Genomic DNA, 22,958 nt, shown 5'->3' on the forward strand with positions numbered 1-22,958 from the left:
GTCTTGAAACGGTGCCTGCAAGGTTCAAGTCTCTCACCAGGCCATGCTCATTTATTTTCCACCATTCCAGTAAGACTCTTTTCAAAGACTCTGCCCCAGTGCTTCTTTAATGCATTATTAAGTAATGGAGTGCAATCGAAGATAGCTTTGGCCCCCTGTACTCACCCTAAAGAACTCCTTTGTTGAGCCTGAGTCAAGAGTTCCATATGCGATCTCTGTTTGCTTGGCGAGATCCTCTGCACTTTCGATAGGAGACACCATCCTCTCCACAGTGAGGAAAGCAGCCAGATTGGCTGTGTAGGATGAAATGATGATGAGGGTGAAGAACCACCACACACCACCCACAATACGCCCAGACAGAGACCTGATAGAAGGACGTGAAGAGAAAAAACAGAGACAAGAGGCAAATAAAAATAGGATTGGAAATAGTCACACATAATATGCCACGGCTATTAACTGCTAGGGCCTACCAATAGCTCCGTAATAGAACCATTGCATCATTCATCAGAAACGCTTTGGGAAGCCATAAAGAACAAAGCATAAGGCCATGGGGCGCTAAGTGCACTCAAGAATGACCTTTCATTCCAACTTAGAACCACCTGGGTTCGAAGTTAAGGAACCAGCACAGCCCGTAGCCATATGAAGATATTGATTTAACCATTTTGGTCATGGCAATTTCAGTAAACCAATTCCCAAACCCTTTCAAACGTAAAGTGTGAAAATGACTCCAAAAAAAAAAGCCTGAAGGAAATACAAATGGAAAGAGTAAAGGATCAAAGTAAGCATATCATTTGAAAGATATAGAAAAAATGCACGTGCTGTCTAAGGAAAGTGGATATCACAGAAATATTCCATATTATATTCTACATATTAGCCCCCAAAAGGTTTTCCATATCGAAGTCACATGTTTCCCTGTAGTATTTTAGAGGCACCTACCTCGGTGAGATGTCGCAGCCCTGCTGCATGAAGGCGCCCAGAGAGAACCAAAGAGAGTTGAAGATGCCAAAGTCGTTTGGCGGGTCAGGTGGCGTCTGGGGGTCTTTGGTCTCATCCTGCTCTTCGAGGTTCCATTCGTATGGGCTGAAGCGGCTGACCAGGAACAGAACCACGCTCACACCGATATAGGCAAACACTATACACATCCAGATCTCATAGGCCAGGGGATCCAGGAAGGAGAACACGCCGGGCTTGGACTTTTGTGGCTTCTTTATCATAATGGAGATGCCCAAGCTCATAAATGGCTTGGAAAAGTCAATCATCTCCTCTCGGACCAGTGTTATGGTGAGAGGCGCGACAGCTATATCGGCCCTCTGGAAACAGGCATACGCACAACAGCAAGCATTAGTTTGACAACATTGAGACCTATAGGCTATAATAAAGTACAAATGACTGGTGCGGCAGACCTAGCATTTCGGAACAAGAACAAGGATTACACTTTGAACACAGATGTATACATATGTGGGTATCTTTTGGAACTCTACTATGCTATATTCTGTATACTTAAGTTGCAGGGCTGTTAATTGGTTTTCTAGGAAGTGTAGCAATGACCTACTAAGAGCTAGTTGAAGAACATTAAGACTGTGGTAAGTCCATAACAGCAAATGAAATGGTAGTGGATGCTCGTTATCCCTGCAGTTAAAAGGGGGTTTACAACCCATATTAAACTTCTACAAAAGGTACATTCACGTCCGCCTCTTGGAACGGAAAGGTACTGCATATGCTCATATAACATGCTGCAGTGTTTATTCATGTTCCCCTTAATGTGCCCTATTAGTGCCATCTTGTATCCAGAGCACATACAAAAAAAAATATCCTAGGTGTGTGATAAGAAGGATTCTGCCCACACCAAGGAATGACAAAGAAGAGAATAAGCTTGAGGGAGTGTTTTAAAGTCCAATCACATTTGGAGACGGTAAGAGGCCATCCAAGAAAGCAGATGGATTTTGGTGCCAATGGTGCCATATTTTAATACATCGGCTCCAATTTGCTTGTGGTTATGTGACCAAAAGCAGGTAGGTTCTATCTGAGTTAATATTCAATATCAAACATTGGAAATACCAGGAATCTACTCCTTAATATCTCATTAAATCTATTATTATTTTAAATGTGAGGAAAAAGCTTGAACTTGTGGATGAGCTGAAAGAACCTAAAAGGCTCTATTGCAGTGAATTATATTTTAGGGACCACCACAAACACACATCACCTTCTCATGTGGTCAGTGGATACCAAACACTAAAATAGTGCAGAATAAACTGCTGTTTATTGTTCAATTCTTGAATTAATGTTTTGTGTCAGCTAAGTTGCCTCAAAAAAATGCTTGTAGCCTACACACTATCATCTTTAAGCTATTCACTGACAAGCCAGCGTCTCGCGTTTTAAGAGTTAAGTGATAATTATTGAAGGTAAAATATAGAATGTTAGTTTCTACACAATATAAATAGCGGAAGTTAATTAAACCCTCATTAAAGAAAATAACAACAAAAGCTCACGCTAAATAGCATTTGCAAATTGCAAGCTTTTAGCCAAACAGTGTTTCCTTATTTGACAAAAATAAAATTGTCTTTCTCTTGCCTTCGCTCCCTTGCTCATGCCATGTCATGTGACCCTGACACAACAACCCACTTACACAAATGGAGCCACTAGTGCTTTTCACAAACACATCACAATTAATTTACCTGGCCAAAAAACTAGAACAACAAATGAATAGCCCCTCTTAGTGACTTTGTGGCTCTGTGTTTGTGTATTGGATTAATGAAAACAGAAAAAAGCCTGACTGGCCTCAAGGCAGTGATGCATGAAGTACTTTCTAAGTGGGACTCTAGGCTGGGGTGGGAACAACACCATATTCATATATTTCATACAAGGTCAAACCGGAGCAACAGCCAAATAAAGAGCTAATAAACAGGACGATTTCTCTTAGCCATGTCAACGTAACCATGTCACCGTTTGGAACCCTACACTGACTCAAGTACTATTCAATCAGTGGTGGGGGAAACAACACAATAAAAAATAGCCTAAGGCCTAACCTTTAAAAAGACAACTAAAATCAAATGAATTTACTGGTCAAAAGGTCAAATCGTATAGAGTCATTAGTCCCCAGCTTACCAGCCATACAAACGACACTCCCAGGGAATAAGCTTGCCAGGCACTTAATAGGCAGAATTATTTTTCCCCTTCTCTTTTCAGTCTGCTGGGAGAGGACTTTTCCCATTCCAGGGATAATTTGGTTGCGATAGCACATCAGACCAAGCAATCTCTCTGGCTGATTGTTGGGGAAATTGAACAGATGAGAAAGGCTAAGCCCTCATGCATTTTGTATTTGGCCTCTGCTCAACTATTGTTGGCCATGGAGAATGGTGGGGGGGATCATCTTGGAAAGCTTGAGGTGTTGCAACAGCCCGAGCCTCCTCCTGCTCTCTCCCTCTCTCTCTCTCTCTCTCTCTCTCTCTCTCTCTCTCTCTCTCTCTCTCTCTCTCTCTCTCCCTCTCTGTCTCTCTCTCTTGCTCTCTCTCTCTCTGTCAGATGTAAAACACAGCATGGCCCTCTGCTAATGTGAACGCCTCAACCTTTATGGAGCGCCACACATATGGAACTTATTGTTTCCAAACCACAACCACCATTCAGCTGTTGATTTTAAAGCAGACTTTCTCAGCTGTGATTTTTACAATGCTGCATATCCATCATACACATCAAACAATGGACATAATTACACAATCACTTCAAAGGCACAGGATCGTTTGTTCATCAAAGTGATTACAGTATGTTTGCCATATGGTCATATTCGCCCTGCACACCTACCTTTTGTTTGGAGTGCGGCGAGATAGACTAAGCAAGAGAGATTTATTGCAACAAACAGCACTGAGAAATTATTTCATTTTCTCCTTCTCAAGAAGATCACCAACTCCCCCGGTGCTTTTTACTTCGGGTTTCGTCTAAACATCACTCACAGCTGAACGACCTAAGACAGAGCGGGTGCTTTGAACTTTGGGCTGATGAGCTGATGAGTTTCAAAACTGGAGTTGGTGATGACCTTAAGACAAGAGAAACGAGATCTCCTCTCATGTTGAAGTTCCTTGCAAACTGTCATGTAATCATTGAAGGCGAGTCCGCCCCAGTACTCACCCCGTAGACCAGTTCGCCCACCATCCCGTTCCACGTCTTAGTCTCAGGGTCGCGGGCTCCGTACTTTCCATCCATTACTATAGACAGTTTGTACTTAATTCCAACATGTTTGGCAATCTCAGACGCTAAATCAACGCAGTAGCCTTCATATCTGTCATTGCCCTCCAGATGCAAATGATTTTTCTTGTACATCACATAAGGCGCTTCCTGTTGATTCAAACACAAGCTGGTTTATTTCACGCATGTGCCGTCGCAGAAGATGAGACATTATTTTTGCATTCCTATTGGCCACACGTTCAAGATACTAGATGCGCCTTTGCACACACATGCAAGGAGCGGGCCCTGCAAGCACAAACCACCACAAAAACATCATCCCAACCGCACACACACCCACACCCACACACACATGACACACACACGGGACACACACTCTCACACACACACACACACACACCTTCTAAAATCACATCCATGCGGTCATGCATGCACAGCTGATGCGCCACACATGCACGTATGCATGTACGGATATCAGCAGCACCATCAGGTGGTCACACTGTTTTCACCAAGCTGTGACAGCAGGCAGACACCCCCCTACAACCCCTGTTTTCGCTTTAGCTTTTTTTAGCCCACGGGGATCACAGGTTTGAGTTGGAAAGGGATAAAGGAGGGGGAGGGGGGTGGGGGAGGGGAGGTAGGGGTGGACGTACATGTATATATATTTTTACTATATTTTTACTAGTGTGGGGAAGGAGCCAGGCCAGAATGTGCTCTAATGGGGACTAAGGGATCAGGTAGGCAGGGTGTGGTTAGCTTAGGGTGGGGATGGTCATGGGAATGTGGATGGGTTCATAAGTAAATGCCAGTGACAGGAGCGGGATCAGAGAGAGCCCCATAGTATCTGGACACATCCAAGCACATTGCACCAATGCGCCGCTGAGTGAAAAAAAAAGGCTGTTGCATTCCAGAAAACAATAAAAAAAACAACCAACTGAAATAAATGAAATAAAGCCATTGTTTGCTTACCCCAAAAAAGCAAAAAAGAATTACCCCAACACAAATACTATAAATATATTCCACTAAATACATCAGGAGAATAGGAACATGCTATTTTCCCTCTCCTTGTCAAAACACTGGCGCAGTGTCTTTTCTTTTTTTCTCTTAGCACATGATCATTAAAAGACAAAGGGGGGCTTCCTTTCGAGAGAATGCATTGTCATTACAGCCACACGCAAATACGGTGCAAGTGGGGAGCAACGGTTTGTTTGTTCTGTGTTGAACATATCCCTCGCACCATGGCTCCAATGAGAGTTTTTTTTTCTTCCTTTCTTTCTTTTTTTCCCCTCTCTGTCGTGAACACATGTTTAGGTCCTCGCTGTATTCCTAACCCATACATATGTTAAGTGTTTCCCTACGCTCAAACACCTTGTTCCCTTCGGGGAATAACGATGCAGTGGGACTGTGTAGGAGGCGTTTTTTTTTTTTTTCTATCTTTCTTCATTTACATTTGATTTGATTGTTCACCATGGAAAGATGCTATATACGCCATCATCCTATCACAATACCCCAACTGGAGATTGTCAATAAGGTATGACATGCTTCTCCTCGGATAGTGAATGGAGGATATAACTCAACACAGATCAATCTCGGGAGCAATGCAAAATAGATTTGAGGGGAAATAACGGGAAAAGCGCCCCAGTCCTCCTCCACTGTGACTTATTTTGCTTTGCCCTGCTTGTGAAACCATTGCTGTGTTACCCGCTAGTCATTTGACGGCCAGTCTATCCCAAGTGTCAAAGCACATTTACTTGATGAGAGATAGGTCTACTTACGTATGCGTTTGTATGTGTTTTGAAATTGATGGAGTCAACCACGATATATATTTTTTATACCATTATTGTGATGTCACTGCTACGACAGGCCACTGAAGTATGGGAAATCAAAATGCTTTGGCACCCACACGGATACAGTTGAAACACTCATTCGCGTGATCGACTGTTTCAACATGTAGTGAGTGGATGGAAAGCAAACACAAAAAAGATGTGGTTCTGCTCAACCCAGGACAGAATGTGTCGACTCGTCAGAATCGACACCCGTGACACTGAGCGGCAGAAAGTTGGGAACACTTAAAACTGCATGGAAAGTGTACCATAATAGTAGTGACCACAATCGTTCGGTTTTCCACAGAGGAGGACTCGTTGGTGACCTGCTGGTCCATAATATGTACAAAGCGCTCGTATTCGTTCCAGTATCCGATCTGAAAAGAGAGAGATAGAGAGAGAGAGACAGAGAGAGAAACATAAAACGGCGGTTATGGTCATACAGCCTCCGACTCTATCTCCACCTCCTCCGTCACCCTACAAGTGTTAGCAGGGAGCATAGAGTCAGAGACATTATCTCAGTGTTTCTTAGAGATGGCGGGGGCACTAGACTTATGATGCAGGGGAGGAGGGGTGATGTTGGGAGAGGGAGGGGGGGGGGGGGGGGTGGGGGGTCATTAATGGAGCACAAGATTTCCCAGGGGCATGTTGCTTCTGCCCCGGTGTCAGACAGAGAGCAGCAGCAGCAGCTGACTGGAATATAAAGAAAAACCAACAGAAGCCCGAGCCATATGAGGTGATACCACCGGACCATATAGCCTCGTAAGCCCAGCACTAAATTAGCATCCTGATCACGTCAGACACTGCGGCCGTGAGTGAGCGGTCCCCGATGCTGACGGACCTCGACGAGGCTGCGTCTATGAAGTGCATGAGCAGGATTATGCACGATGGGAGTATCCTCCCCACGCAGCGACAGCGTGGAATCAGGCGCCGCTCCACACCTCCAGCACGTCAGCCTTTTTTTCCGATAAATAATTGATATTCTGGCCTGTGAACTGCACACACACTTAATAATTGATCATCAACATGCCAGTGCCTCCCCTTTGCATCGCCAGGTTCCTGCCACTGCAGTTACTTTGTATTCTGCGATGCAGATGCTTAATTCAAACCAATGTCAAGTGTTTGTTTGCCCATCTGACATAATGGATGGTCTGGCTGACGATGAAACGTGTTGCGTGTGTGCCTGCCAACACTCTAAACGTTGCTGGCTCGCATGTGCCCTTCACATCTGGTAGACATTTCCTGGGATCTTTGAAAAGTCAGGGGAGATTCAGGTGTATCCCCGCCACGGGCTGACGGAAGGGGGCGCTAAGCGAGCAGAGTTTTCTCCACACTTCAGGGGGTCGCAGCTCGACCACAAACAGCCGTGTTGAAGACACGCTACTACTCTGCGGCATGAGATTAAGCAGGGGGTTAGACGGGCGGCCAGCCGCGATGCATCAGTGCTGTTTGACAACGGGACGCCAGTGCCACCGCCGTGGACGGCCTGCGCCACGCAGAGTCAGAGTGCACCACCGTGGAGGGCGGGCTGATCTGGCCGGGAGCAGCTGGGACATATATCAAGCCATACATCACTGTTGACAGTCCAGCCTGGAACCTTCATCTTCTAACTGTCAGCAGAGGGACGAGGGGGGCTCCGGGTCCTGACTAACTACTGCCCGGCCTTGTTCGTGGTACTCTCGTACTCTCCCTTTTTCCCCGGCCTCGTTTTCTCCCTCCCTCTCTCCCTCCCTCTCTACCTCCTTCTCTTCCTTGACTGCATCCCGCCATTCATCCATCCCTCTCCTTGATCTCTTTGTTTGGCTGTCTGGGGAAGGGAAGGCTTTGAGGGCCCAGCGTGATGCTAATTTGTGAAGTATGGGCCCGTAGAAGCCTGGCGAGCAGGCAGCATAACCATACGTCAAGTTCAGACTCCAGGGCCCAGCGCTCTTGTGCAGGCTAACGAGAGACGGAGCTTGGAAGCGACCTCATCTTTTTGGATGAGGTTTTGAAAGGAAAAAGCAGAGGTCATCACATGGTACTGGTTATGATGTGAGCGTACCGCTGGGAATCACCTTTGTGCAGAAGAGCCAGGAGAATTCTTGGATGGCCTTTACAGTAATTGGCTATTTGAACGGCAATTACTGTCACCAAGGAAGGAATAAAAGGTATGAAATGAATATCTCTCCTTATGGCGTGCGCCGCACCATAACTTGTCACACCTCACTCTTTTGATGGGACGCTGGTCAGATTGGCCGGCACTGGGTGACTGGTTGGAGCCACGATGCTTGGCACAGATCATCCTAATGGCTTATGCCTCGTCTACCTATTGACATCCCGCTCTGCTCTCAGCTAGCCAGCCCTGGCCGAACCTCACTGAAACACTGCCAGGGTGTTTGTGTTTGTGTCCGCCGTTATACCCATTCCTTTCTCCTCGAATAGCAATAGGGCAGCAGTGAAGTTTTGTTTCGTTGTACGCACACACTTCGGGACACCTCGACGCAATTCGATTAGACGGTTGTCAGGAAATCTCACAGGGAAAGTTTGACGCGCCAAAACCCCCCATTGGTGAAGCATTCATTGCCAACACTGCTCTGACAGATGGGCTGATCAATCTTAATGGAGGGGATTTCAAAGTGAGCCATCCCATAATGCAGTACATGTAGGTGGAAGGGTGCAGCCATATGTCATGGCCCCGACACGTGAGAGGTATGCCCTGAACCTCGATGTCTGACAGATAGATGTTTGGCAGATGTTGCTTGGGTTTGGATTATGAGACAGAAAATTTGCTGGGCCGTTAGAATAAACTAAGTATCTCACGGGTTAACTTTACGTTCTGGCCGACATCTTAAATATTAACACATGTATAGTGGAGATATAGCTCGACGATCTCACTTACCTTTCTGGGCCCACCGATTTTCATCTCATAGACATCGATGGTGAAGTTGGTTCTCCGGCCGTAGTTGTCAAACTGGATGTTCCCGGTCATGCCTTGCACTTGAACCTGTCATGTGGGGAAATTGGGCCGGCGGGCGTTGAAAAGTGTTAACAGTGGTTGAAAGCCATCCTGGTATTAGGATGGTATTATCGTAGCAGTGCTACCGGTGGCCAAGCACCTGCAGAGCGGGCAGATTGTTAGCAGACGGATGGGCTGGATAAGGGCTGAATGAGTAATGTATTCTTGTAATCACATTGGGCTTATGAGGGATGAGTATATTGCAGCGTACAACATTTCACCTGTACAGAAATACAGTTTTATTTTCTCTCCAATTCTTCCCTTTCTTAATATATGATATAAACACTCTCTTTCTCTCTTTTCAGGGCAGTCCCTCACTATCTCTCTCTGTCTGTACCCTACCATATTCAAGGCTCTAACACTCTTTCTCTCTTTCCCCCACAGTTTTCAGAGCAGTCTCTCTCTCTATCTCCCTCATGTTTTCCGATCTCTCTCTCCTAACATTTTCAAGGCTCTCTCACTTGCCCTTGTCTCCTACCATTTTCCGATCGCTCTCTCTCTCCTAACATTTTAAAGGCTCTCTCTCTTTCTCTTGTCCCCTTCTGTTTTCAGGTATCTCTCTTTCTCTCTCTGTCTCAACTTACCGTTTTCAGGTCTCTCTCTCTCTCACTCAGTCTCTCCCCCACCGTTTTCAACTCTTTCTCTCCCTCTCCCTCCCCCTCCCCCTCTCCCTCTCCCTCTCCCTCCCTCTCCCTCTCCCCCTCTCTCTCTCTCTCTCTCTCTCTCTCTCTCTCTCTCTCTCTCTCTCTCTCTCTCTCTCTCTCTCTCTCTTCCTCCCCCTCTCCCCCTCTCCCCTTCTCTCTCTCTCTCTCTCTCTCTCTCTCTCTCTCTCTCTCTCTCTCTCTCTCTCTGTCTCTCTCTCTCTCTCTCTCTCTCTCTCTCTCCCTCTCCCCCTCTCTCTCCCCCTCTCCCTCTCCCTCTCCCTCTCTCTCTCTTTCTCTCTCTCCCCCCTTACCGTCTTCAGGGCTCTCTCTATGTCGATGCCCTGGCTCCAGGGCACGGCGGGGTTGGCCAGGCAGTCCCCGGCGCTGCCGCGGCGAGACACGTCCACACGCTGCCGCCGCAGGTAACGGAAGGCCTCGGCGATCACCAGGATGGCGTCGTGGGTCAGGGCAGACGTGTACTGCGGATAAAAACAAAGAGGGAATTACGACCCATCCCCTCAACAGCTGAACTGAGTCAAGGGTTAACTGAGTGAAGTGATTCAGGTGTTGGAACACATCTTATGCAGCGCACAAATGAGTCGTTTAACGCATGTGTCAAACCGCGCAACAATCTTCAAGTGTCAGGCTGTGCTAATTAAATTTGTTCATTTTGGTCAAACCCGCAGCACGATGGGAATTGGGAAAACAAGGAAATGGATGAAAGTACACAGGAAAGTCATTGGGTTGGCAATGGGGTAAGAGTGGATTCAAAGCTCGGTAAATATTGTTGTGCAACAATGGTCGATGTAACGACTTACAATTTTTCCTTCTGAGGTAACACATGATAAGGTAAAGAGAATTACATGTGTTTTTTCAGAAAAGTAGGACCATGTTGCAATACGTAACTGATCAAAGGTCTAGCCACAATACATGCCATTTTAACTTGCTATGAAGGTTGTGTTGTGGAAAATGTGTTTATTAAACCTAACAAATTGGGTTAATACCATACAATATTTATTTTTGTAAGAGTCTGATTTTAAACAGTTTTGAAGTTTTAAGTCTGGTGCCCTGTGTACTGAAAAACGTACCTTACCAACAAACTTAACAAACTTGACCTTTTCAGCCAGTATAGCCCCAGCTGTTTGTTAACCACCACACCATGACAAATCTAATCAAATGTCATTCCAAATCAATTTCTTCCTTGGTCATTGTTTAATTAGATGTAAATTGAGGCTGAGGTATAACCTCGCTTTGGACTCCCTATCAATATATTGATTACTCTTGCGGGGGAAGGGAAAGCCAAGAGGGGGACAAGAACAAAAGGGAAGGAAGAGATGAAGAGCCAATGGGGTAGAAAGTGTATGAGAGGAAGAGTTGAAAAGACAGCGAGAGACAGAGAGAGAGAGATAGAGAGCGAGAGAGAGCGAGAGAGAGTGTTTGAAGTCTAGAAGAAAACCAATGCTGGCGCTAGACCGCAGGCATCCTAGCTCTCCCGGCTACCTTCAGAGGCGTGCTGCTGGCTTCTGGGAATTCTCTTTCATCCAGGCGATCCCAGCGTTGCATAAACTGCTGCACAATTGGGTTCTCAGGGTTGATGATCTGGAATCCAGAGATGTTGGCGCCACCAGCAAAGACTTTGTCCAAACTCACGTTGGAAAACCCCTGAGATCACACGGGAACAAACTTTAATTCATATTCATATACATTGTATTTATATGGATAGTTAAAAAATAAAACAAATGGTTGCAAAATTGTTATATACTATGGGGACTATATACAATTATATTGGATATATAACTATTTATATAAAACGATGTATATAAATATATCAGATCACTTTAATTTAAAGATGTATTAAGGCTGTATTGGATCTGTTTGGGGAAAATCCACGCCCGTTTTTGAAGAAAAAACTATATTGAATATAATCAGTACCCATTTTTTTCTGATCTAATTTGTTCTCACAATTGTGGAAGCGTTACAAGTTCGTACAAACATTAAAACCTCATCTTGAAAAAAACACATATTATAATTAAGTTATGGTTTTATCGGAATAAGAACGTCATGCGTCTGTTAACATGTTGAGAGGAAATCTTTGTGTCAACAAGTTCAGTGATAAACAACTGTGACTGTATTTATATAAGCATGGCAGGTCGTGTAAACCAGATGTTTGTTTTATTTTGTAAAAAGGTTGAATTGCTTTTAATCCAAATCTGCCCTTTCCCACAGAGGGAGATTAAAGATATTGAATGTTTACGATGATGTAGCAACCTTCATTTCCTTCATGCTAAGGTTGATCTGATCTTAAATACATTGCTTTTTTAACTTTGCCTTTATTTTATTTTACAATTTTTTCTTTTGCATATCTATTATTTTATTGTATTGTATGACAATGCTTCTATGGGAAGCACTTTGAGTCTGCCTCGTGTATGAAACATGCTTTATAAATAAAGTTGCCTTTCCTTGCCTAAGGTCATGTCAGTGTGGTGACAGGACCTAGGGTTAATGTGGTTAAATGGGTGGCTTCAAGATACAGCATCTACAAAGCCTAAGAATTTGTTTTGTAGACTGCAGTGTTACAATTAAAGCCAGCCATGGGAACAGCAGAGAGGAGAGTGGTGGCCCCACATTTAAGTTGCAACGTGAACGATTATTCGTTTAAAAAATCTGAAAATAAACTAAAGCTATCAACAGAGTGTGAACATCTAACAGTTTTGATGTTATTACAAAGATGTCTATGTATTATGTTACAGAGATATTTACTTAAAGGTACAGTGTCTAGAACTTAAAGGCATCTAGCAGAACTGACTTGGCAGAGATTTAATATAATATTCATAAGTAGTTTCAATTAGTGTATAATCTCATGAAAATAAGAATTGTTTTTGATACCTAGAGGGAAAAAATGTGTTTTGGGCTAAAAGCTGTAGGAAGGAGGGGGTGTGTTATCCCAATGGCTACCACCCATTTCTGATTATCTTTTATTACCGTCGCTGTGTAGGAGTGTTATAATGAGCGTTGTTGTATATGAAATGTGCCGACAATCATGCGTTCTACTATAAGGGTCCTAGAAGTCTGATGCTCTCTCAGGCGTGGACATCAAATGCTGCACAGACGGACCTGTACACATCCACATGCAGCATGGCGTTATGCTATATGTGCCGTAGAAGCATAACCCACACTCAGACGCAAAAAATAAACATCATACATTTTTATAGATCCTTGATTGGTTTTGAGGACATATTTATTTAGGAGGAAGTTGGTATCTAAAACAAAGTTGTGATACTACCGCACCGTCATAGCTTATAAAGGTAACTCGTTGTATATTTTAACTGAAAGTGTTAATAGGATTGCTAAGTTTGTTCATGCACTGGTCAGAAAAGTTAATTCAATTTATCCGTCTGGTTTTATGCTGCCCCATTACTACTGTAATAATAACTACTTTATCGTCAAGTACAAAAATTGCAATTGCAGGAACGCAAACACATATAGACGCCAAATATATGTTGGTGCGTGTAGCTGGCCGAGGAGTATATAGTGGTACATTAATCCCATCATGAGGAACATTAAGGCGGGGATTTCGACCCCAATGCCGCGTGATCACTGGATAGTTACTCACAAGATTGGCCAGAATGTAGTGGTAGCCACGGCTGTTCTTCCCCAGGGCCACAACCTGTGGGAGGGAAGATCAATACAGCAAGTCAACCATGAGATGAGATCCAAAGACACAGGACCCGGCACAGTAATCATTGTAAATGTGCAAACTTGGCTGGCAGCAGTAGAGAGCGGCCATTGAAGTTGAAAACAAATCGCGGTCGTTCTCCGATGGAGCTCGCCCAAGAGACGGAACAATTAGGGAGAAGCATTAATGAGGGAGGAGCCGTTAACGAGGAGGGAGCGTCCTGTAACGACCTGTACGTTTCTCCCTCGCTGTGGAGCGCTCCGCCGCGGTTCACGGCGAAGCTCAAGGATCGGAAAAAAACACATAAGAGGAAGATATTTTCAAAAGGTGTTTACGCTGAGATGCGCGCCGTCTGCCACTGCTTTTGAAACTCTCACACCTTCCCAACATAACAGCATGTATGGCCCACGCAGCACGGCTGAAAATAGCACGCAAGGCTCTTAGACTTCTCATCTCTCCCGGCTAACAATATGGTTTTTCGTTTCCTTTTTGTTCTTCCTGCTCTTTTTCTTGTTCCGGTCAAAATGAGGGTGGACGAAAGGTTGCCTGGGCGAACTTTGGAACATTATAACAATATGGATTGGTCACGATGCCGTAGTGCCCCACACATAAACTGGACATTGCTTTCCACAAGGGGGCTCATAATAGTGTTCTGTTATGGAGCATTACTGACGTTTGTTAGAGGAATGGGAGTGAATGCTGGGGGCACGCCATGTGCAGCCTGACCAGCGTGCGTGCGTGCGTGCGTGTGTGTGTGTGTGTGTGTGTGTGTGTGTGTGTGTGTGTGCGTGCGTGCGTGCGTGCGTGCGTGCGTGCGTGCGTGTTTGTGTGTGCGCGTGTGTGTGTGTGTGTGTGTGTGTGTGTGTGTGTGTGTGTGTGTGTGTGTGTGTGTGTGTGTCTGTCTGTTTTCCAGCCTGTGTTCTACAAACATGGCAGGGAAAGCGGTGTTGTGGAGGGAAATCAGTATGTTTGCCCGACTCTGTTCTGGCGCGGACTTTGTCAAAACAACAAACAGTCTGACAGTGTGTGGACACGTTTGTGCCTGCATGTTACTGAGGGAATGGGTGTAGGGGGGATAGGATGGTGGCTGTGGTGTAATTGTTGTGCAATTACCTATTTGTTTTTGTGGACCATTAGCCACGATGCAGATTCAGCCCAGTGTATAGATTGTTGCAAGGGGGAAACATTAGCAGGGTTGAAGGGGTTGAAGGGTTGGGGAGACTATAGGTGGCCTTTCGGATCTGAAAAAACTCTTGATGAGCTACCTCCTCAACTCTATGGTTATAATCGAGTCGCCTGACAAACGTATAGAAATGACCAACGGCGTTCACACAGGTAGGTACAGTTTATAATGAAAAAGCGGATTGTTAAGGTCACACAAAAATCTTTTTCAATTAAAGCGCTGCTGAACTTCAAGTTGTCAGTCCCCCAAAAATGACAGATTTCCTTGTTAATCATGATTTATTTGATGAGTTAAGCGTGGATGAGCGGTGGAAAGATTTTGCATCAGGCCTAACAACGCCCACCAGCTGTGCTCAATCACCGTAAACCAAGTCCTCTCGTGGCATATTGCTTGATTAGAAACCCGGTGGGCAAATGGTTCACAAACAGGCCAAATGAAGATAACAAATGGAAAAAAAAAAGCAACCATACTTGAAGGCATAACATATCAGGAACTGAATTAAGCATAAATGTGAGCGTGCGATCAGATAATTTCATACCATTTATTATAAGTATTCACAGAGGGGGCCGAGGGAAAATGCATTGTGAATAACTGCTTGTTAAACCACTCGACACACAGAATCACAGTTCTGGCGGTGGATGGAGTGGAATGATGTGTCTGCCTTGGTGTTGTTATCTGTGGGCGGTGCCGTTATAGAGACGGCCAGCAGGTAGGAGACAGTACTGGGCATGGGCAGGGTCCATTCCAGCCAGAGAGAGACCCCGTCGTCCAATCCCCTCACAAGGGACACAACAGCCTCACGGATCAAGTGAAGCCATTTTTTCCTCCCTTTTGTCAACCTGCGAATGGGGAACCGCCGCGCGTTTCACAAAGGATGGCGCACGAGGGAGCACAAAACAACTCCTCCCTCATCTGTCAATGCCATTAACTGCTTCCACCTCCCACCTCTTTGTTAGGTGAAAAAGAGAGTTGGGAGTTTCAGGATTTATTTAAAAAAGAAGAGACTTTGGGTTTGGACCAAAATGTCCACAGTCTACCTGTAGGCGTTCTCTGAGCTTAACACCATTACTGGTTCATTAAAAAGTCATGTATCGTGTGATAAACGCCTGGGCTAAATTACAAAATTAGAACAGAACTGTAAATAGGATTCAAATCCGAAGTCTGCAAATGAAAGGCGGGCGGTTTAAACATCAATCTTTTCCCAGTCCATGGCTGCAGGTGGGACTATAGTTCCTCTTTCGTCTTTTGCTCCTGTTTGTCATTAGACCTTCCTTGACATTTGCTACTCTGCTGTATCCCCCCAAGGCCGTGCACTCTTTTTTCTTATTGCACTCTCCCTCCCCGTCCACGCCAACCTCTTGCTCTGAGAGATCCGGGCGAACACCGAGGCCAGATCCGTGAGTGTGTGCTCACCGAGGCCGCAGCCGGCCGGTCCACCGACACAGCGCAACCTTGGGCCGGGGCACAGCGTGTTCATAATGACACAGAGCAACACCTCACCTCGGGCCAGAGCGTACCATTTTTTTTGGGGGGGGGGATAATTAGGCGGAGCGCGGTGCCCGGCTCCCATCGAGTGGAACACATTTCAATATCACACCGGCGTTCACCGAGAGGCTCCTCGCTGCCTCCCCTCCCCCACGGCTAGAGAAGCAGGTAGCAAGCGCCACCTCTCGCAGCGGAACGGCTTTAATCTAATTTCCTTTGAAATTGGTTTATATCCCCCCCCAGCCGTCACCCAACACATAACAACCACTCTTTATCTAATCATATTATTAGAGTAATGGCCGCCGTAAAGGTAGTCAAAATCTGCTGAATTGGACTATAGTATTTTTGTTATACTAATACTAGGTGTAACACTAGCATTACCACTAGTAATACTACACTTCTAATGACACTGCTATTGGCTGCAATGCTGGTACTTGTAGTACGACTAATAATATGCATAATGGTAACCATAACAATAATTATAGCATATCAACCACTACTGATGCAATTTCTTTGTCTACTATACAATAATAATGATAACATTGATACTATTACATGTAATATTGGTGACTTGTACATTCAAGTATTATAAGCATAGTTGTTCATATTAAGAACCCTAACTAAGTGAAAGTCAAAATGCCTTTCAGGTTATTTTCATCAAATGTAAATGTATGTACACACACGCACACGCACACACACACACACACACACACACACACACACACACACACACACACACACACACACATGCAAACACGTGTGTAATCTGACTTTGCCTGTCCTGTTTAACCCTCACACACATTGATCCCAGTGTTTCCACTACAATTCTTTCCATTAGCGGTGCTGAGGTTTGTGTGAGGTGCACTATGCTGATGTGCGTGTGCACGGTGCTGATGTGCACGTGCCCATTACTGACGTCCACTGGTGCATAGAGCTTTCGATGTAGTCATTGATTCCGGTAGGGCTCTGATGTATTCAAACAGAAATGGTCTCATACAATGGTAAAACCAAACATTTTAACAATAAATTGAATGCAACATTGTTTTGCCATTAATGTTATGCACAAATAGAGTTTTAAGTCTGCGGTTTGCAGCCATCCCAGTGTCTGGGTTTCATAATATTGTTGCTTGCTTTTTACACAATTAAAAATCTAGGCTATTTTCTATCATTTCCTTTTACTTGTTGTGTTGCTTTTTCTCTTTATCCTTCCTACATTAAAGGTTGGGTATGGAATTAGCTTTTTTGGCCATTTTTGCAGAATTACTTGAAATCCTTATCATAACCCACTTACAGCCACTGAGTTAGAAGTACTGACATGAAAATTAAACAAGTCAATCATCTGTGGAACGGGCAGGGCTCGAAAAACTCCAGCCAATGATTTCCAGAGCCACCGAGTTGCATTGGACAGTAAGTACGTCAATCAAACGGTCGTACTGCACTCCCCCTCCCCCGCGCGCGACCCCTTCTTGTAGTACTCGTGACCCAGAGCAAGCTCCTGTTTGTTGTTATCCTGCGGTAGCTACTGGAACTAGTTAATCCACATTTGGACCTAGCAGTAGAAGACAATTTCCATGGCAGACAAGACGCCACCATTCCCATGTTGTTTTTTTTAATGTTGCCATGTTCTTTAACGAAAACCTACGCTAGCCTGGCTCGCTCTCGCGCATCTGTGTTCGCGCTTGTGCATGATTGCGCGTCCAGGTACTTGGAATGGGTGGAGTCAGAGTCAGCGTTGAAGGAGAGGGGGTAGGACCATTTGAGTTGTGTATTTTCAAAATCTGCTGGCCTTTCGCAAATCCCATACCCAACATTTAAGTCCCAACCCAATAATAGTTGAGATTATGCCACCTACAATATCAACCTTTGTGTTTTATTCTTTATTATTATTTTCTTCCTTTTTTTTTCTCTTCTATATCTAAACACTATTCTGCTCTCAGTATTTTTCCGCAATACATTTCCAAAGACAATAAAAACAATGTAACACCCGCGGGGGGGATCAGTCGGGGGCATCTACGATATAAATAGTTTTTTTAAATTAAACTAATAGCATTTTGGGCACCAAAAATTATTTGCATTAAAAATATTTCTAAATATATGAATATAGCATTCATCTTTTTGGTGTTGCTGACTGCAGTGGCGCTGGCAACCCAGCAGGGGCGCTGTGCCACTGCTGGATACATGTAAGGGAAACAAATGGATCCCCAAAGCTCGCTCTGCGCGACCTTTAATTCTGCTGCTGCAGCCGAAAAACAGGGCTTCCATTCAGGACCGGAGCTTTCCTGTGAGGGCTGATGGAAACAGACACCCAGAGCGATCTTGACCTCTCCCAGAGACACCCCCTTGGAAGGAGCACACAAGCCTTGCCATGGCAGAAAGAGAGCCACAAACGTAAAACATCAGCCGCACATGAACCGACTGATAGTTCGATAAACACCAAGCCCGCCGTCCTCACCCAGCGCCTGACCTTTTCTCCGGTGCTGTGTTGAGGGGTGGTGTGATGGGAGTATGACGGCAAGCAGAGGCTCAGGGGAGAGAGGGGTGGAATGGAAACTGAGACGCTCCCATGAGTTTAGAAAAATCCTCATTTCATCCATTATTAACAAAGACAAGCAAACAATGACGCAATTATTGCCACACTAACCCTGCATCGTGAAAATGCATATCTGGAAACACTCATCTATCTGCATCTAACCATTCAGGAGGAATACAAATATATTTTTGTGTGCCGCAAGGATACCAGACACCAGTAAAAAATTCAAAGGCTATTACTTGGAATTATGTTTCTGAGTGATGGCTTTTCTGTGTATTACTTTTCTCTAAACACTAATTGATAAACGGTACAATAATAACGTAGCGTCAGGCCTTCTTGAATACAACAAGCGCTGGTGTCAGTGTACACGTCTAGATTCCTCCAATGGTTGTGTGGAGGCTGTTTTGTTGGAAAGCATAATGCTCCCACCATCTTAAGATACAAGTTCTTAAAATACACTAAGTGGTTATATGGAGGTGGGTCTGTACTGTGTATGGGCTTTCAAAAGAGTAGGTGCAGGAGAAGGGAGAGCGTGACACCAGTGCGCAGTAATGGTATGGTATGGGATTTCAAATATAAAGGGTTTTTATTTTTTTACTTTGCACCCACATACCCACACAACAACCTGTGGGTGATCTCCCAAACGACGCTCAACTTCTCTCCCTTCTCCTCCACACTCACTTTCATTGTCCAAAATCACAAGAGCATTTCAAACTAAGTGCATTGATACTGTTTAATAATGACCCTCCTCCTGGCTGTTCGATGCGTGGTGAATGTGTCTCAAAAGTAGAAGTGCATTAGTCTAAAATGAAAAGGCTCTTCCACCGCCAGCCTTCATACCACTGCTTTAATGTTTCATGCAAAAAGCCAACGCACACAGTATGCCTTTGCACATCCTCCCATGCATAGCAGCACGGAGGAAACGAATGAAAGGCAATCAAGCCGGTAGTCTTCGCTGCAAGGTAATTAAACGCGTTGTTACACAGTCATTAACCAGACGGGAATTTGACCTCACAGAGATCAATACATTTGAGGCATGTGTTGTTGCCAAATATGTTGAGAATAATTATTTCCTGCAGAATTATAAAACATACGCCCAGCGGAAGTATCCAAAACCTTTATTTTTTTTACCATACCTTGAAACATATATTTATACGATTTTATGCAACAGTCTTGAGCCCGATGGTGAAACTGATGCGTCTCCTTCCATCGGAGAAGCAGTCAGAGGGGTCACATTCTCTTTAATGGTAGCGCTATAATCCGCATTAATTCTGTAATCGTGGAGAGCAAATGGGCCCCTTTAATGGTCGGGTGTCAGGGGTTTGAATGGTCGCCATATCTAGGGGGTTCTATATTAAGAGGATAAAGGCTCTAGCCACTGTTCTCGCCCCCCCCCCCCCCCCCCCCCCCCTTCACCTCACCTAGCCTGGGGACAATAAGCGAATGCCTGGATGAGCATCACTTTTCCTATCATCAGTGAGTTTCTTTCTCGCTCTCCCTCTGTATCTCTATCTTAATTAAGGCAAGGAATTGAGGAGGCTGTGTAATCTTGGATGAAACATTATTTCTGCAAAAAAGTGCTAAAACTTGCTCATAATTTTTTTTAGGATAGGTGTAGTATTGTACGTGTGAGTGTGATTAATTTTGGTATATATTTTTTTTAGGCTATCTGTTAGCTATCTGATACCTTTTCTCCCTCTATCTTTCTTATATCTCCTATTGGGAGATGTGTATTTTCCTCATTATCACAGCAAACATAAAAGATTTATTTTGGTGAAAAGACCCAGGTAAATTTATTATACCCTGTACACAATCTAACTTCCAAAGCTTAAAGGAAAAATTCTGGAGTCTCCAACCTGGACCCTATTTTCTGATCATTTGGGTCTGCAGAAAATAACTATTTTTGGAAATAAAGCATTGAGAGAGAACACTGCAGCAATTATCCGCAAATTGTCTGCAATTTAATCCTATTCACGCCCCATAGGATGTCCTTTAAAATTACGTGTTAAGCCACTGAAAGGCTTGGATACTATTCTAACATCATGCAAAGGATCCCTACAGAAAATTTTAAATGGTTTCTTTACCTTTCGCTTGATCAAGTCTGTTTGATATTGTGTCCAACCAAGACTCACTCAAGCAGAAGTCTTGCTCTGAAATCTCTATGTTGCATTGTTGCACGATATTTACTTATTGTCATCGCAATTCCAACACTCCTCCACCCAAATCTTTCAGACAACAATAAATAACGCTATCTGTAGTCCAACACAATATACTCTCTCCCCTCCAGCACTCACTCATGTTTCCACCGTTCTCTTCCTGCAACAACAATTTAACTCTCGCAAGACTTCTCTTTGAGTGAGACTTGATTGGACACAATAAAAAACAGATTATTATCAAGCGAAAGGTAAAGATTTCTTTTTTTTTATAAAAATGTTAGAATACTGTCTGAGCCTGAGATTGGCAAAATCAAGCACTCTTAAACACAAAGTGACAATGAATACAATCTGTCCCTTGGGACATACATGCCCCAAGGTACTCCATTGCAGCCAGTTGTACGCGTTTACCGTTCTTGCTTAATACTGGACCATTTTCCTAAATTGTAGTATTCGTTATTCCAAACAAGATCAGAAAATAGGGTCCATAATGAAAAATCCTGAAGTTTAACTTTAAATAAAGAGCGCAAACACTATCAACATCTCCCTCTCCCAGAGTAAACACAACCACCCTTTCATACCAGACTAGAATAACATTCAAAACTATTTCTCCAATGCACCACTCGATTCTTCATTCTTCTCCTCCTCTCGCTCCCTTCTCCGCTCTCTTCCCCCCTCCCCAGTGACTAGAACTCATCGCTCTGTGAGCGGGGAGAGAGTCTTTTCAGGGTTTGCCGTTTCTTTGAACAGCTTGTGTGCCCAGGGCCTGTCCCAGACGCCATTCATTCCCGTCTGCCTCCGTTCTTTACGTCAGAAGATGAGCAGGTTGTTGGCTGCGAGCAGACTCACAGCACAGAAAGCCCCTCAGGGAATGCAGCCAGGACCAGAAAGCATAAAGGCGAGCACAGCAATCACTACCACCACAGCAGATATGTGGCAATATGTGCAATCTTATAGATGAAGCCGATTAGGCAGTATATGCAGAGATGAGATCTCACAGAAACCGCACGTGCACGTACACAAACACACACACACACACACACACACACACACACACACACACACACACACACACACACACACACACACACACACACAAACACAAACGCATGTTGGTGAGCCAGGCGCAATGCATACCAAGATATATTCAAAAGAGAAAATGAAAAAAATAAAATAACTAAAGAGCCCCAGAATTATACAGCATGTACAGAAGGAGAATAAATATGTGATATGCCACATATAATTATCATAAACACATTTCTCTTCAAATGTAGGATACCACATATCCGTACCATGGGAAGCTGTTGTATCCTGCTGTGATAAAAAAGACTCATGTGGGTGTATTTCAGAAAGCTCAATGGTCAGATAAACGTATGTTAAAGTGATGTTTAAGCCATTGGCTGAATGTGTCTGCATGATGAAACAAATGGAACAGGATAAACGTCCAGATGGTCGTTAAGGCACCCAAAAATAATCCTTCCCCCTCTTTTAAGATCCTCAAAGGTGTGTTTACAACCATATCTTACTCTCAAAAAAGAATGCATTGTGCTTAGTATAGCCATAGAATCCCTATGATGTTTCTGTTATGTATGCCATACCATTGCAGTACGCCTGATGGCGCTATAACAATTCTTGCTATGTACTCCCCTAAGTTATCTAGGTAAAGTTCAAATGGAATAATGTTGTCATGCGTTGCAATTACTCTGCTATCAAGTTAATGGATCTAACTATGATATAAGATAACTAATGTAAAATAAATCTGTGACAATGTTATTGTTTAGTGTTCAAGTCATTTTTTCAAACTTCATGTCATGTTGGTCTGTGTTTCGAAGCAAGAAAATAACCTCATTATGAGTTAGCAAATAATTTTTTCGGCTAGCTCTTGCAACAATGTTGGCCCCCATATTGATACTCAGGTTGAAAATGTTGAGCAATGGGAAACCTATGGAATGGTTTGAACACTTTCTCAATGCTAATGACAAAAGAAAAGCAGGTGGAGGTTCCTTTTAGTGAAATGGCTACTTCAACATATGCATGTATAGTATCACACCAGCAAACCCAGCGGATTTATCCTTCAACAGATGGTGGAACTGAAGAGGATATTTTCCCTCAAGCCTATCATCATCCGGAATTCCACTTCCATAAGAAAAACCGGGAAGGAGGGAAATCTGTGAGTGCATTGACGTGCTGGAATAGTTATCCGAAAGCTGTGATCTCACGGCAGCATGGAAGAAGCGCTAAGTGACAGGGTTGTCTGTGGATCGGTGAAGCGTCAGCCACATTGAAAAGGCGA

The 22,958-nt window shown here is 44.1% G+C and overlaps 1 protein-coding gene across 5 annotated transcripts in view; it reads right to left on the reverse strand.

Annotated features, from left to right (window-relative positions):
- Positions 1-22,958, reverse strand: part of gria3b (glutamate receptor, ionotropic, AMPA 3b) — an 83,646-nt gene that overhangs the window by 14,967 nt on the left and 45,721 nt on the right. For all 5 annotated transcript variants that reach the window (XR_003978331.1, XM_030368702.1, XM_030368703.1 and 2 more), the window contains exons 5-12: positions 13,252-13,305; positions 11,139-11,300; positions 9,950-10,117; positions 8,878-8,982; positions 6,269-6,376; positions 4,123-4,329; positions 937-1,310; positions 166-364 (exon numbers count right to left, since the gene is read on the reverse strand). Coding sequence is in view for 4 of the 5 variants with exons in the window: in XM_030368702.1 (XP_030224562.1) it covers positions 166-364; positions 937-1,310; positions 4,123-4,329; positions 6,269-6,376; positions 8,878-8,982; positions 9,950-10,117; positions 11,139-11,300; positions 13,252-13,305 (1,377 nt within the window). In the remaining variant the exon portion in view is untranslated. The remainder of the gene's footprint in view (positions 1-165; positions 365-936; positions 1,311-4,122; positions 4,330-6,268; positions 6,377-8,877; positions 8,983-9,949; positions 10,118-11,138; positions 11,301-13,251; positions 13,306-22,958) is intronic.

This window comes from Gadus morhua, chromosome 10 (assembly GCF_902167405.1).
Source record: "Gadus morhua chromosome 10, gadMor3.0, whole genome shotgun sequence".
Lineage (NCBI taxonomy): Eukaryota > Metazoa > Chordata > Actinopteri > Gadiformes > Gadidae > Gadus > Gadus morhua.